The sequence below is a fragment of the Pristis pectinata genome, chromosome 5 (assembly GCF_009764475.1).
Source record: "Pristis pectinata isolate sPriPec2 chromosome 5, sPriPec2.1.pri, whole genome shotgun sequence".
NCBI lineage: Eukaryota > Metazoa > Chordata > Chondrichthyes > Rhinopristiformes > Pristidae > Pristis > Pristis pectinata.
The window spans coordinates 53,366,924-53,381,381 of record NC_067409.1 but is presented as its reverse complement, the minus strand read 5'-3'; the positions used below and the strand labels follow the sequence as shown (position 1 = coordinate 53,381,381).

The 14,458-nt window shown below is 38.5% G+C and overlaps 1 protein-coding gene across 9 annotated transcripts in view; it reads right to left on the bottom strand.

Annotated features, from left to right (window-relative positions):
• Positions 1-14,458, bottom strand: part of invs (inversin) — a 356,685-nt gene that overhangs the window by 270,016 nt on the left and 72,211 nt on the right. For all 9 annotated transcript variants that reach the window (XR_007956423.1, XM_052016840.1, XM_052016843.1 and 6 more), the window contains one exon: positions 1,037-1,210. Coding sequence is in view for 8 of the 9 variants with exons in the window: in XM_052016840.1 (XP_051872800.1) it covers positions 1,037-1,210 (174 nt within the window). In the remaining variant the exon portion in view is untranslated. The remainder of the gene's footprint in view (positions 1-1,036; positions 1,211-14,458) is intronic.

Below are 14,458 nucleotides of genomic sequence, written 5' to 3'. Positions count from 1 at the left end.
ATCAGGACTAAGAGTGGAGAGGTGAGATGGCCGGTATAGAGAGAAGGGGAATGGCAAGAAAGGATTCCAAGGCGATTGGTGGACTGGGAGGGATGTGAGATGACAGGCAGGTGGTGCCAGGTAGGGGAGGTGAGCGGGGGGTGAAGTAGAAAGACTGTGGCAGGTGAATGATAGCTGGAGGCAAACAAAGAGAGGGGAAAAAGAAATAAAAACCGATGGAGCAAGATTGGGGAGGGGGGAGTAGTGTGAAGATAGGAGACAGTTCTCAATGGCTGTCACAGTACAGTAACATAAAAAACTGCCATGAAAATTAGGGGAAAGGGAACTGGTGAGGTCCAGCTCACTCCTGTACATCTGGAGAGCCCACACACAATTGTCTGGCCTGATCAGGTCACTGTGAGACTCCAGGCTCAACAAGTTGAAAGTCATCCCGTCTTGTACTGAGATGCATAACAGCCCATTTATGTACTCCAGGACAGGCTTAATTGCACAATCTTCTGATTCAAAAGGTAGAATACCACGATCAACCTCTGAGTAGATAAAATTATGTGCTACTTCTTTTCATGGAAGCATCATTTGGCAGATTCAAATGATAAGCAGTGGATATAGAAAATGTTCTTGCTATCAAAGCACACAAAACAAAGTAAATTGTGATGTTCAGTTCTTTATATGAATAGCACAGGAAAAACTGCAAATAGTCTTATCAAGATAATTTGATCAAAGTGGTTGCCCATGATCCTCAGAGTCTGTTACTCGAGGATAATAGCAAGAGTGTGGTAGATGAGATGTGAAGGATCACAGTCAGGAATTTGTTAAATTCTGTTAGATGCAGAGACGTGAAAACAAATGACAAAACTCTGACTTGCCATGAATCAGAAGTGAAATCACTGTGCAACCAAAAGGAAGGTAACAATTGGAAGAAAACTTGCTCTCTAAAGTGTACTTATCCATAGCATAGCTTGAATTTAGCAGTTTAAATTAACTTAAGTTAATTCTTTTAATAAAATCTTAATTCTTCTCATTACATTTCCAATACCTTGTTTCTGTCTTGGGTGTCCACTTCTCCTGGGGCCATAAATTTAAGCAGCAAAGCCAAACATTTAGGATTTTTGTGCCGAGTAGCTAAATGAAGTGGAGTCATCTCTTCAAGATCCTTCTGCATCCAATTTGCACGCCGTCCAAGCAATAGCTTCATGAAGCGATAATTTCCCTGGGCAAAGAGAAAATTATTCTTCTTTGAAGCACACTTCCCTTTACTTCAAAAAGAACTTCAATTTTTTTGCCTCACAATAAATTAACAGTTACAAAGAAATTTATACATCAGTGAATGGTTCACACGATAATTGAATAACTTTAATTGAAAAAGGCAACAAAATCAATCAAAAATGTGTAAGTTTGAATTTAATTTTCATTCATCTTGGAAGTCTTCATCTGTCGCTCAGTGGGTTTCCATTAAATAGCATGCAAAACAATGAACCAAAAACACTTCTGACACAGTATGTCCAAATGATATTTCTGCCCTGCATGCTGGATCTGATGCACCAAGGCAGCACGTAAAGATGAGGTACAAGACATTAGTGAGGCCGCACTTGGAATATTGTTTTCAGTTAGGGTCACCCTGCTATAAGAAAGATGCCATTAAGCTGGAAAATGTGCAGAAAAGACTTACGAGAATGTTGCCAGGACTTGAGTGATTGAGTTCTAGAGAGGCTGAGCAGGCTAGGACTTTATTCATTGGAGCGTAGGAGAATGAACGGTGTATAAAATCATGAGGGGCATCATAGGGTGAAAAGTACATGGTCTTTTTCCCAGGGTTGGGGAATCAGGAACTGGAGGGTGTAAGCTTATGGTGAGAGGAGAGAAATTTTATAGGAGCCTGAGGGGTAACTTATTCCACCCAGAAGGTGGTCTGTATATGGAATGAGCTGCCAGAGGAGGTGGTTGAGGCAGGTAAAAGACACTTGGACAGGTACATGGATAGGAAAGGTTTAGAGAGATATGGGCCAAACATGGGCAAATGGTCATCCCGGTCAGCATGAACTGGTTGGGCTGTAGGGCCTGCTTCTGTGCTGTACGACTCTATAACTCTAGATATGATAGATATGATAGATATGTAACTATCAGGCTTCCCCCACCTCCTCACTTCACCTAAGGTATAGCAGCAGACCAAGATGTGTGGCAAATTAGAAGTCAGAGGAAGCAATGTTTACTTATAACCGGAATTTCCTGAATGCCTGCCCCTTCGAACTAGATATCTGGATTCTAGGAAACATGCTGCATACTGATCAGCCTACATGTAACAATGGGTCCATGCGGTCACTGTTGTCACAACTAATCTCTGGCTGACCTTCTACACTTAGCCTGCTACATAAATGAAAGTTGTCGTGAAACCAGTCAGTGCTGTGGGTTGTGCTTTTAGCAAGCTCAGCTAAATGCATTGAAGTGGCTATAGAGAGATGTCCTACTCTGATTTTCTATTTTTAATGAAGCTGGAAATATTAATGACACAATGCTTCTCTGCCCACAGATGCCACCTAATCTGCTGAGTAATTCCAGCATTCTTGTTTTTATTTCCTAGCTCATCCAATCTTTTCCTCATAACTACGATTTTCCAGTCCTGGAAACATCTTTGCATATCTTCCTGAATCCTCTCCATTGCACTCCAGTAAAGTGGTGACCGGAAGGGTACAAGGGTACACAACTATTCAAAGAGTGGCCAAACTAGCCTTGTATACAATTCTGAAATAACCTCCCTGCTCTTATATTATTTTTGCTAATAAAGAAAGTGTCCAATGCGCCTTTTCCACCACTATTTTGACCTCCCCTACCTTTAAGGATCTATGGACTCTGTTTCTCAACACCACTCAATATCCTCCATTTGTCGCACATTCCCTTGTTTTGTGCATCTCCCCAAATGCCTTACTTCACATTTCACTGGATTAAACTTCATTTGCCATTTCTCTGCTCAACTGACCAATAGAAAGCTTTCTTTATCAGTTATCCACAGAGACAGTTTTTGAATCATCTGCTAACTTTTATAATATAAAGTTTTATAACTTATATTATAAAACAAAGCAAGAGATGAGGTATTGCATCCTGTAGAGGCCATTAATAAACAGCCTTCCCTTCACTAAGGCACCCATCAACTATTACCCTTTACTTTCTGCCATTGAGCCAACCGTGGATACAATTTGCCACAATTTCTTGGATCACATGGGTTTTCACATTTTCACCAGCATGCCATAAGTGACCTTGTCAAAGACCATGATAAAATTCACAAAGGCTACATTAACACACTACCCTCATTGATATTTTTATTAACTCCTCAAAGGTAATGTTAATCAGAGATTACTTTCCAACAACAAATACATGCTGACTGTTCTTGATGAATCTGTCCCTTTCTAAATGAAGGATTATTCTGTCACTTAGAATAGTTCCTGTACATCACCCACCACTAAAGTTAAACTACCTGGCACGCACGTACTTAGTTTATCTCCTTCTTAAACAACAGGACAACATCGGCAGTCTTTTAATCTGCTGGCATCATTCCTGCAGCTAGAGAAGATTGGAAATTGTAAACAGACACTCCACAGTTTCCTCCCTTCCTTCTTTTAACAGTCTGGGATGTATTTCAACTGGACCTGGTGATTTATTAATTTTCAAAGGTAAACCCGTTAATATTCCCTCTTTCACCACATTTATTCCCGATTCACCTTAACTACAACATCAGCATCATTCCCCCCTTTGCGAAGATAGATTAAGAACCTTAACCACATCCTCCATCTCCACTCTTGATACCAAATAGGTCATTGCTCTTTCCCTAATTATCCTCTTACTCTTTGTGCACTTATAAAAACATCCTTGGAGTTCCTTTGATTTTACTTGGACTTTTTTTTCATGTCGTTTATTATTTTCTAAAATTCCTTTCTCATTTCACTCCTATGCTTTCTATACTCGTCCAAGTTTCCTGATGTATTAGGCTTCTCAATGTCTGGCACAAGCTCCTTTTAGTTTACTCTTTCATCTATACATCTTGTCATTCAAGGGGCTTCAAATTTGGAAGTCTCACCCCTTTTTATAAAGACAACACAGAGAGGTGGGTCTGCCAAAACTATGGGATCAAGGGTGGAGCAATGGCAGAGCTGGTAGATCCATTGCCTCAAAACACTGGCGATCTTTGTTCAATCTTGACCTTGGGTGCTCTCCGTATGGAATTTGCATGTTATCCCCGTGACTGCATGGGTTTCCTCGGGGCGCTCCAGTTTCCTCTCAATTTCCAAAGACGTGTGGGTTGGGTAGGTTAATTTGTTACTGTAAATTGCCCCTAATGTAGGCGAGTGGCAGAATCTGGAGAAAGTTGATGGGAATGTCAGGAAAATTAAATGGGAGGGATTAGCATAGATGGGTGGCTGATGATTAGTGCTAGCACGGTTGGCCGAGGGCCTATTTCCATAGCATACAGCGGCATGCAGAAGTTTGGGCACCCCTAGTCAAAATTTATTGCTGTGAATAGCTAAGCGAGTAAAAGATGACCTGATTTCCAAAAGGCATAAAGTTAAAGATGACAAACTTTCCTGCATCCTCACCACAAAATTCAGCATCAGAAGTTTGCAAAGGAACAACTAAACAAGCCTGATGCATTTTGGAAACAAGTCCTGTGGACTGATTAAGTTAAAATAGAACTTTTTGGCTACAATGAGCAAAGGTATGTTTGGAGAAAAAAGGTGCAAAATTACGTGAAAAGAACACCTCTCCACCTGTTAATCACGGGGGTGGATCAATCATGCTTTGGGCTTGTGTTGCAGCCAGTGGCACGGGGAACATTTCACTGGTAGAGGGAAGAATGAATTCAATTAAATACCAGTAAATTCTGGAAGCAAACATCACACCGTCTGTAAAAAAGCTGAAGATGAAAAGAGGATGGCTTCTACAACAGGATAACAATCCTAAACACACCTCAAAATCCACAATGGACTACCTCAAGAGGCACAAGCTGAAGGTTTGCCATGGCCCCTCACAGTCCCCCTACCTAACATCACCAAAAACCTGTGGATAGACCTCAACAGAGCAGTCCATGCAAGATGGCCCAAGAATCTCACAGAACTAGAAGCCTTTTGCAAGGAAGAATGGGCAAAAATCCCCCAAACAAGAATTGAAAGACTCTTAGCTGGCTACAGAAAGTGTTTACAGGCTGTGATACTTGCCAAAGTGGGTGTTACTAAGTACTGACCATGCAGGGTGCCCAAACTTTTGCTTCGGGCCCTTTTCCTTTTTTGTTATTTTAACTGTAAAGATGGAAGTAAAAAAAGTAATCTTGCTTAAAATATTAAAGAAATGTGTCATCTTTAACTTTATGGCTTTTGGAAATCAGGTCATCTTTTATCGCTTAGCTATTCACAGTAACAGAAACTTTGACCAGGGGTGCCCAAACTTTTGTATGCCACTGTAATGCTATTATTCTATAACACATTTACCCTAAATCATCTTCTTAAATATATCCCATTGCTTTGAGATTCTGAGCAAAATTAGACTGGACAATCACTTTGCAGGCTACATTAACAGTCTTTAGCTCAATTTAGAAACTTTAATACTATTTTGTGTTTTATGTTCCATAGCTATAGTAAATTCAAATGAATCATTTTCTTTAATTTCTTATATGATTTTCACTACCTATTCTGAATGCTACAACTATATCTGATTGGTTCCATCAGCACTGAAACTGTTCTACAATTACAAAAGCAGACTGATAATTGTGGAAGTATAATCATAATGATATAATCATTTATTATTGATAAATTACAATGTTCTAAAGATTTCAATTAAAATTAATAAAGTTCCAGAACAAAGAATAACGTTCTTGGGTGAACTAATATCCATCTTCTCAGTTGGCTTAGTGACATGACACATTTGTTTGCAATGATTTACTTTGAGGTCATGGATTTGCTTTATCATTTCAAAAAAATTGAGCATCATGAGCATAATATGCAGTGATTCCTCAAGGTAAAGTTAGTTATTTTGGATCCCCAGGTGGTGAATAATTTATCTTATTCAAATTGCCTACAAATTATCAGTCACTCGGAGAAATTAAAACAATATTTCATAGGCAGTCACCAAGTAATCCCTGTACCTGATTGACATCCTTAGGTAATATCTGCCAATCAGACAAAAGCATTTTGACATTTTTTCCCCCCAACCGTCTTGACACCTTCTATAATCGTCATTTTGAGAGAAATGCATCTAACTTCTTAAGTTTCAGATTTTCTTTACAATGCTTTCTGATGAAAAGGTCTCCTCTTAATTAACTAAATACCTGACCAGTGTCCTGGAACACTGCTGCCTATAAATGCCAAGCAATGAAAACTGACAAATACATTATTCAATGAAGAGATTGCCATCTGGTTCAAGCATTTTCCCTTATTTTGTTATCTAAATCACCATGACTACATCATGACTGGTTACAATTTAATATATTCATAAAGCCATGAATAGATCTTGATCCTCACTCTATCCTGGGCACAATTATCTTTCTCTCTCTGTGCTGCTATTAAAAATTTGCCTTATTAAATTATCACCTTAATGTTACAAAGTACATTATATTGTACTGTCTGAACTGCACATTAATTTCATAATGAATGAAATAGGGCAAGTCAAACACATTTTTGATTATAGTTTTAAAAAAAACATCTGAATATTTAATAGCCTTCCAAAATAATTGCAATCCTTGGTATAATGGAAGTAATAAAAGAAGTCTCTTTTGCACAATTGCGGAGGGTCTCAACAACTTTCAAACAGTAATCTAGTAGAAAATTTTCCTTAATTTAAAGTGCTGGAAATTCACTTGAAACCTGGAACAGGACCAGTGCATGGGGGAAATATTGCCAGTTTCCCTTGTGCTGTTTGCACAAGAAATTTGTCTGTGCAATTCATGCAATAATTTGTTCATTTAAGCAGATCAAATTGGAGTTTTTACAAATTAATGCACCATACTATGGAGGTATTTCAGGTGTCCCATGTAGCAGCTGAAAATTGCTGTTGTAATTCATGCCTGCATCGCTTAAAGGGGAGGTGCTTACTGACAACAACCACTGCTGGAAATCCCTGCACAAACTGTTGAGCAGTCAATGCATTAGGCAAGCCAGACATAGCCTTGTATAAACTGATAGAAGAGGTGGAAACTAGGAGAAAAATCCTGTACATTTGGGTACTAGGATGCCATCCAGATAGATATCAAGCGGAAATGAGAGGTTCATAAAATCCGCTGGGAGGTTCAAATAATCTACTGCTTGTTCCTCCAGCAGTTTGTTTGTTGCTCCAAATTGCAGCATCTTCAGTCTCTTGTGTCAGCTATGGGAAGTTGCTATGGAAGTGGACAATAGAAATAGCTGCTTAAATATCTGCTGCTGCTTATTTACTTACTTTTCCTTTTGCCTATTTTCTCAGTCCATTGTCTGCAACTCTTCCTTCATATCTTTTGTAATTGCCCTTCCTTTAGTTGAGGAGACTGGTCTTCGACCTGAGGTGTACCTGGAATTCTACCATACTATGATCACTACTCCATAGAGAGTTCTTAACTACAAGATCAATTGATCCTACCTCACGGCATACAGTCAAATCTAAAGTAGCCTGCTCCCAGATAGATTCTGAAACATACTGCTGTAAGAAACAATCACCAATGCAGTCCACAAATTTCTATTCCGTGGTACTCTTGTCTGTTTGATTAATCCAATTTAACAATAGATTAAAATCATCCATGATAATTGCAGTTCCCTTCTTACATGCCTTTGATATTTCCCCATTTATAGTATGGCCATTTGAGGTGCAACACTTTGGGGGCTTACAAACCACTCCCACTCATACCTTCTTTTCCAAGCTATTCCTTATTTCCATCCAAACCGATCTGACGTTGCTATCCATTGCATCTTTATCATTATTCACCACTGCATTGATATCTTCCTTAACAACACTACCACAGCTCCTTTTCCTTACTGCCTATTCCTTTCAAACATCAAACGATCTGGAATACAGAGTTCCCAGTACTGGTCACCCTGCAACCATGTCTCTGTAATAGCTATTAAATCAAACTCATTTGTTTCTATTTGTGCCATCAACTCATCTATCTTGTTACAAATGTTATGTGCATTCAGACAAAGTGCCTTAAGCTTTGACTTCTTACCATTTTTAATTACATTCTCTGGATTCACTTTCTTCTGCACATTTTGCTAATATTTTTTGCCCTGTTAGGCCTTAATTTTCATCCCCCCCCCCCCCCCCCCCCCCCCCCTTCACTGTCCTGTACCACTACTCTCTCATTTCTTCTCGATTATTGGCTTTCATATCACTGGAATCCTCCCCAATTCTAGTTAGCTTAAAGCCCTGTTTATAACTCTATTTATGGAATTCACCAGACACTGGTCCCATCAGGTTCAGATGAAGCCCAACCCAATGGAACAGTTCTCTCCTTCAACCACTACTGGTGCCAATATCCTCTGAAATGGAACTCATTCCTACTTCACCAGTCCTTCACCCATACATTTATTTCTTAACTTATTTACCCTTGCCAATTTGCACACAGTTCAGCTAATAATAAGGTGATTACCACCCTTGTGGTTGTTTTTGAATTTTCCCCAAGGTGCTCATGATTCCTCAGCAAAATCTCCTTCCTAGTCCTACCTATGTCACTAGTGCCTACATGGACGAAAAGAGCTGATCCTCTTCCTCCTACTCCAATGTAGCCCAGAGGAGGTGCCTTTAACCTGACAGCAGGTAGGCAACACAGCCTTTGAGACACTATCTTTGCTGCAGCAAATATATGTTCCCTTAACCATAGCTCTAATTATGGTTATAACATTTCATTTTTCACCCTCCACTTGAATGACCCCCTGAGCCAAAGCGCCATGGACTGTTGGCACACACTCTATGCAGCCCCCGCCCTTACCTAAAGAGGGAGAAAGAACCTCGCAGCTGTTAGACAAGGTTAAGGGCTGAGATTCCTGAATTGCTCTCTAGATCCTTTGATCAGGAAACACTTGCTGCTGACATGGTCACTGTGAACTAAAATGTAATCCACTAGTTCTCATACATTGTGGTTACAACACACCACCTGCCTAGCCATTTCAGTTCTATTTAATTAAATTGGATTTAATTATTTTCAAACATGCACTCCTGAGCCACACTAACAGCCCCTGATTTAAATCTTTTGGCCAATCAGCAAAGACCATTTTTCTTGTGATGTCACGTTATAGCACTGACAACCAGGAACAAAACTGTGACCATGGCCGAGTCTCCTCAGTCTTCTTAAGCTTGCCTCCAACTGAACCCTGTTCTCTACCTCAGCCTCCTGCCCTTTTAAACTCACCCCCCCCCCCCACCCCCCCCCAACCTGGCTCACCAACCATCTACCTGACTGGCACATATACACCACAATGATTAACCAGTGTTGAGAAGTTCCCACAGACTCTTCTCACCAAAGACCCTCACTCACCAAAGCTTGCATGTGAAACTGCTGCAGTGGGAGAACTGCGTTATGGTCTCTCTGCCTCCATGTTAATATAGAGGCAAAAGGAAAGATCAGTAGATGGGCCGTGGCAGATACTTCATAACTCTCAGCAGAAATTTATCCCAATTAGAAAGAGACTTGATGAGAAAGATGAACCATCTGTAGTTAACAAATGAGGTCAAGGAAAAATATTATATCACAAACTAGAAAATACAAAGTGGTAAAAACAAATGGTAGACCAGAAAACTGGGATTTTTTTGTTCAAGACCTGACAAGGAGGCGGGAAACTAAAAAGCAAATAAGGAAAGAGAATATTGCTTAAAAGTAAAAACACTCTGGCAATTAATATCAAAACAAGCAGCCAAAGCTTCTATGGATATATAAAATGGAAGAAGATAGCAGGAATAAGTGTGGGACCCCTAGTGGGTGAGACTCAGGAATTAATAGTGGGAAACAAGGAAAAGGTAGATAATTTAAACCAATACTTTGCATCAGTTTTCACAGTGGAGGGCACTGCAAATATCCCAAAGATAACAGTGTCAAGTAGCACAGAAGAACTTAAAGGCTGTTGCACAAGAGCTCTCAGTACTGGATTAAGTGTAATAACATGGATTGAAGACTGGTTATCACACAGAAGACAGAGTCATAATAAATGCGTCTTTTTCAGGCTGGAAGGATGTAAAAGAAACAGTTAACAATTCATATATGAGCCCCTTCATCAGTAAAGAGTGCAGGCTTTGCTGAATGTTTCCAACATTTTCTGTTTTTATTTTGGTTTTTCAAAATCTGTGAAATTTTTTTCTTATTTTACTGGATGTCAACATTTTTACTAGCAATACTAATGACTCAGAGGAGGGGCAGAGTTTGAGGTCTCCAAGTTTATTAAAATAGGTGGGAAAGCATGTTACAGTGAGGATCTTTGGACTCTGCAACGGCATATAGGAAGGTTTAGTTAGAGGGTAAAAACTTGCATATGGAGTTTAATGTGGGAAAGTGAGAGGTTATGCACTTCAATAAGAGGAATCAAAAGGCAGACCACTATCTAAATGGAGAGACTCTGCAAATGAGTGGAGCGCATAATGATCTATGAGTTCTTGTGCATTAATCACAAATGTTAGCAGGTAGTAGTTTGGAAGACAAATGGCATATTGGCCTTTATTGTAAGAGGGTTGGGTTTAGAAATTGTACAGGGTATTGGTGAGGCTACACCCAGAGCACTGTGAGCATTTCTGTTCCCCCTTTCTTTAATAAATCAATTGACAACCATTTCTATCAATGATGAATTCTAACTAACACTTATACGTTCCAAAATAAAATCATTTGCCACTGCTATAATGCTACCTTCTCACATATCTCACATCTTAACCACACTTCCATGGAAGGCACATTGCAAATTCAAATTGTGACACATTCCCATTTTCTCTGGGCAGCCACTATAATGGAGTCTGATCTCAAATGGTCCTGTGGAAACCACACCAGGCACTGGTGAGCTTATAGTTGATGAATACATTCCATCTAATAGCACTGTTGACAACAACTTACTTCAATTTACTGATGACTGAGAGTAAACAAATCTGTTTATCCTTAGGTAGGGAATTTTGAAATAATTACAGGCATCACATAAAAATGAAACAACTCCAACACAGCCATAACAGATATTTCTTATAGTTTAAGTCCTTTTATATTTTGATATAAAAGTGAAAACTGCTGGAAATACTGAGCAAAGCAACAGCAATGTGGAAAGAGAAAGAGAATAAATGTTTCAGGTCAATAACCTTCCATCAGATCTGAAAGTCCTGTTTTTCTTTCTGAATGGCAGCATTCACAGTTTTTTTACTTTTGCCTACAAATTTTAAAAAATGATGACAAATGCTATTTAGAAGGGAAGTCAACAGCTACAAAGAAAAGGGGCCCATGTTTTGTGAGGTAGTTCAAGTCCTATTATTTAAGATGAACCTCCTTATCCCACAGTTGCTCATTAAGTTGTTGTTCTTGTATATGTACAGTAGTTGTAATGGCAATTTCTAGTAACACAGCATTACAGGATTTAAATAGACTCTACTCAGAGGAGTCAATGCTATAATGTCTTAGGGGTCTCAATTGCTAATTGGGAACAAGAACATGGTGAGTGATATTATTCCTATTCAGTCAGCTGTGCTAACCATTTCTTAATTCTTTGTAACTAAAGGAACATTAGTCCCTTTATCAACTTGGGATTGACATGGAAATCATTTTAGTTATAATTTACTACAAAATACCCATTGTATTAAGAGCATTACTAGGAAATGACGCATCTAGAGGATGAATTAAACTCTTTTCATTTATGCGCTAGAATATTTACCATGTTGCTATTTTGTACACATGTTTTGAACTAAATATTACTTGTTTTACAGAAAGAAGCTAACTTTTTCTTTATACATGGTGTCTCTTATGCCACTATAACTTAGAATGCAAATAAAAATTGGAGCAGTTTGACAAAATGAATAATTTACAGTTGTTTGCAATAAACCAAGAAATAATTCATTTCTGCAGGATGTTTCATATCAGAAATTGATGAATCACTGTTATAAAATACAGGGATAAAGGAAAATGTTTTGATAATAGAGATATGATTAAATCAAAGACCAGCAGAACACCAGATGACTGTAAACATATTGCCAACCTTCTTTGCAAATTCCACCTGCGCTAAAGCATAAAAATAACTTCATATATTTGTGGGAAAGTAAAAGTGTATGTAATCTGCCCAAAAAAACTGCCTACGTGATATTCGTAGGATGTGTTTTTTAAGTGATTTTCACTTAGTGATGTTTTTGTCATAAAAATATGTGCTTGTATAAATTCCCTGTTAAAAAGCTTGGCTTGAGCTTGCCTACAGTTTTACTCTAGTTATGGGATCCTAAACCAAATTGTCAATAAGAATGTGGTGGATGAATTTATGAACTGTGTAAGATTGTTTTCTAAATCAGTATGATGAGGAAAGAACAAGGGAACAAGCTGTATTATGTAATGAGAAAGGATTAGTTGATGATCTGATAATTAAGGGGTCTTTATATATTAAGAGTGAAAATGAATAAATCTGAACAACTCTGAATAAATCCAACTAAGAAGGTATAAGGTGTGAGTCGCCAATGGTTGATTAGGGAACTACTATAGAATATGACAGCAGAGCAGCAATGACTAAATTTTGAAGAATTAATACATAGTTTACGAGGAACAAGTAACCCTTCAAGGCAGAAAAAAAACAAAGTGAGTAGTGATCCTGCTTTGGTTATCAAGAGAAGTTAAAGAGAGCATTAGATCAGAGGAAAAGGCTTATAAATAGTCCCAAGGACTGGGAAATCAGGTCCAAGAAATGGACAAGAAAAGATACTGTAGAATATGATAATGGGTCAGAGAGAAAGTTAAAAATAGAGTACAAGAGCTTCTGAAGTAAATTGGAAAATATTAGCAAGTTAATGTGTCCTTTATAGTCTGAAACAGGAGAAATTATATTGGGGAATACAGAAATGGCAGAAAAATTAAACAAGTCTGACTTCATGGAAGACACAATACCTTCTGCAAATAGCAGAGTAAGTGAGGAACTCAATGGCATAAGCATTAATAAAAAGCTAATATTGGAGAAATTAAATGGGACCAAATGCCCATAAGTCTCCAGAATCTGATGACCTGCAACCTAGGGTTTTGAAGGAGGTGGGAATGCAGATGGAGGATGCAATGGTTATCATCTTTCAACATGTTAGAGATCCGAGAACAGTTCCCACATATTGTAGAGTAGCAAATGGCACCCCAATAGTCAAGAGAGGAAAAAAACGGATCCAAAGACTAGTTAGCCTTGCATCAGTGGGGGAAAAGTACTGGAATCTACTGTAGTAGTAACAGAGAACTTGGAAAACAATAACAGCGTTATGGAGGGTCAATGTGGATTTAAAATCACGTTTTACAAATCTGTTGGAACATTTTTGATGTTATAACTAGCAGAAAAGATAAGGGCAAACAAGTTGATGTGATGTATTTGGGCTTTTAGAAGAACTTCAATAAGGTGCCACACAAGGGATAAATACAGTTAGAGCGCATGCTACTGGGGATAATATAAAATGAACCAAGGATTAATTAATAGACAGAGAATAAGAATCAACAAGTCATTTTTGAGTTGGGAAACTATAAACATGTGTGATACCATAGGCGACAGTGCTGGGGCACCAGTTGTGCAAAATCTACATCAATGATTTAGTTGAGAGGATCAAGTGTAATATATCCAATTTTGCTGAAGACCCAAAGCTTGATGGTAATGTGGACTGTGAGAAAGATGCAGAGACAAGGCAGATGAAATATAAAATATAAAGTAATTCATATAACTTAAAATGCAGAATACTTTTTAAATGGCGAGAGATTGAAAGACATTGTGTTCAGTGGGATACAGGTATTCTTGTGCTTGGACTATTTAAACAATAACATACAGGTTCAACGTACAAACAGTAAAGGCACACAAAGGCAATCAGTACATTGCCAGACAAGTGGAAGCATAGCTATTACACTCTTTGATCACCTGTCTAACCCAGGTTATGCTTCCACGTCTGCATACTCACTGGTGCTCATTTTTAGCTGATTCTCCTCCTCACAGTAACAACTTGGCTTTTTGCCACTACATAGCCACTTCTTTTCCCCCCCCCCACAAGCTGTCCTCAATTCATGAATGACCTTTCCTGAGCCTCAACTTTCTCAATCACCTATCAATCATTTTAAGGCCAATCAAGCAATCCTTGATCATTGTTTAGTCTCTACATAGTATAGTCCATTCATGAATAAATACAGTGGCATGCAGAAGTTTGGGCACCCCTGATCAAAATTTCTGTTACTGTGAATAGTTAAGTGAGTAGAAGATGAACTAATCTCCAAAAGTCATAAAGTTAAAGATGAAACATTCTTTTCAACATTTTAAGCAAGATTAGTGTATTATTTTTG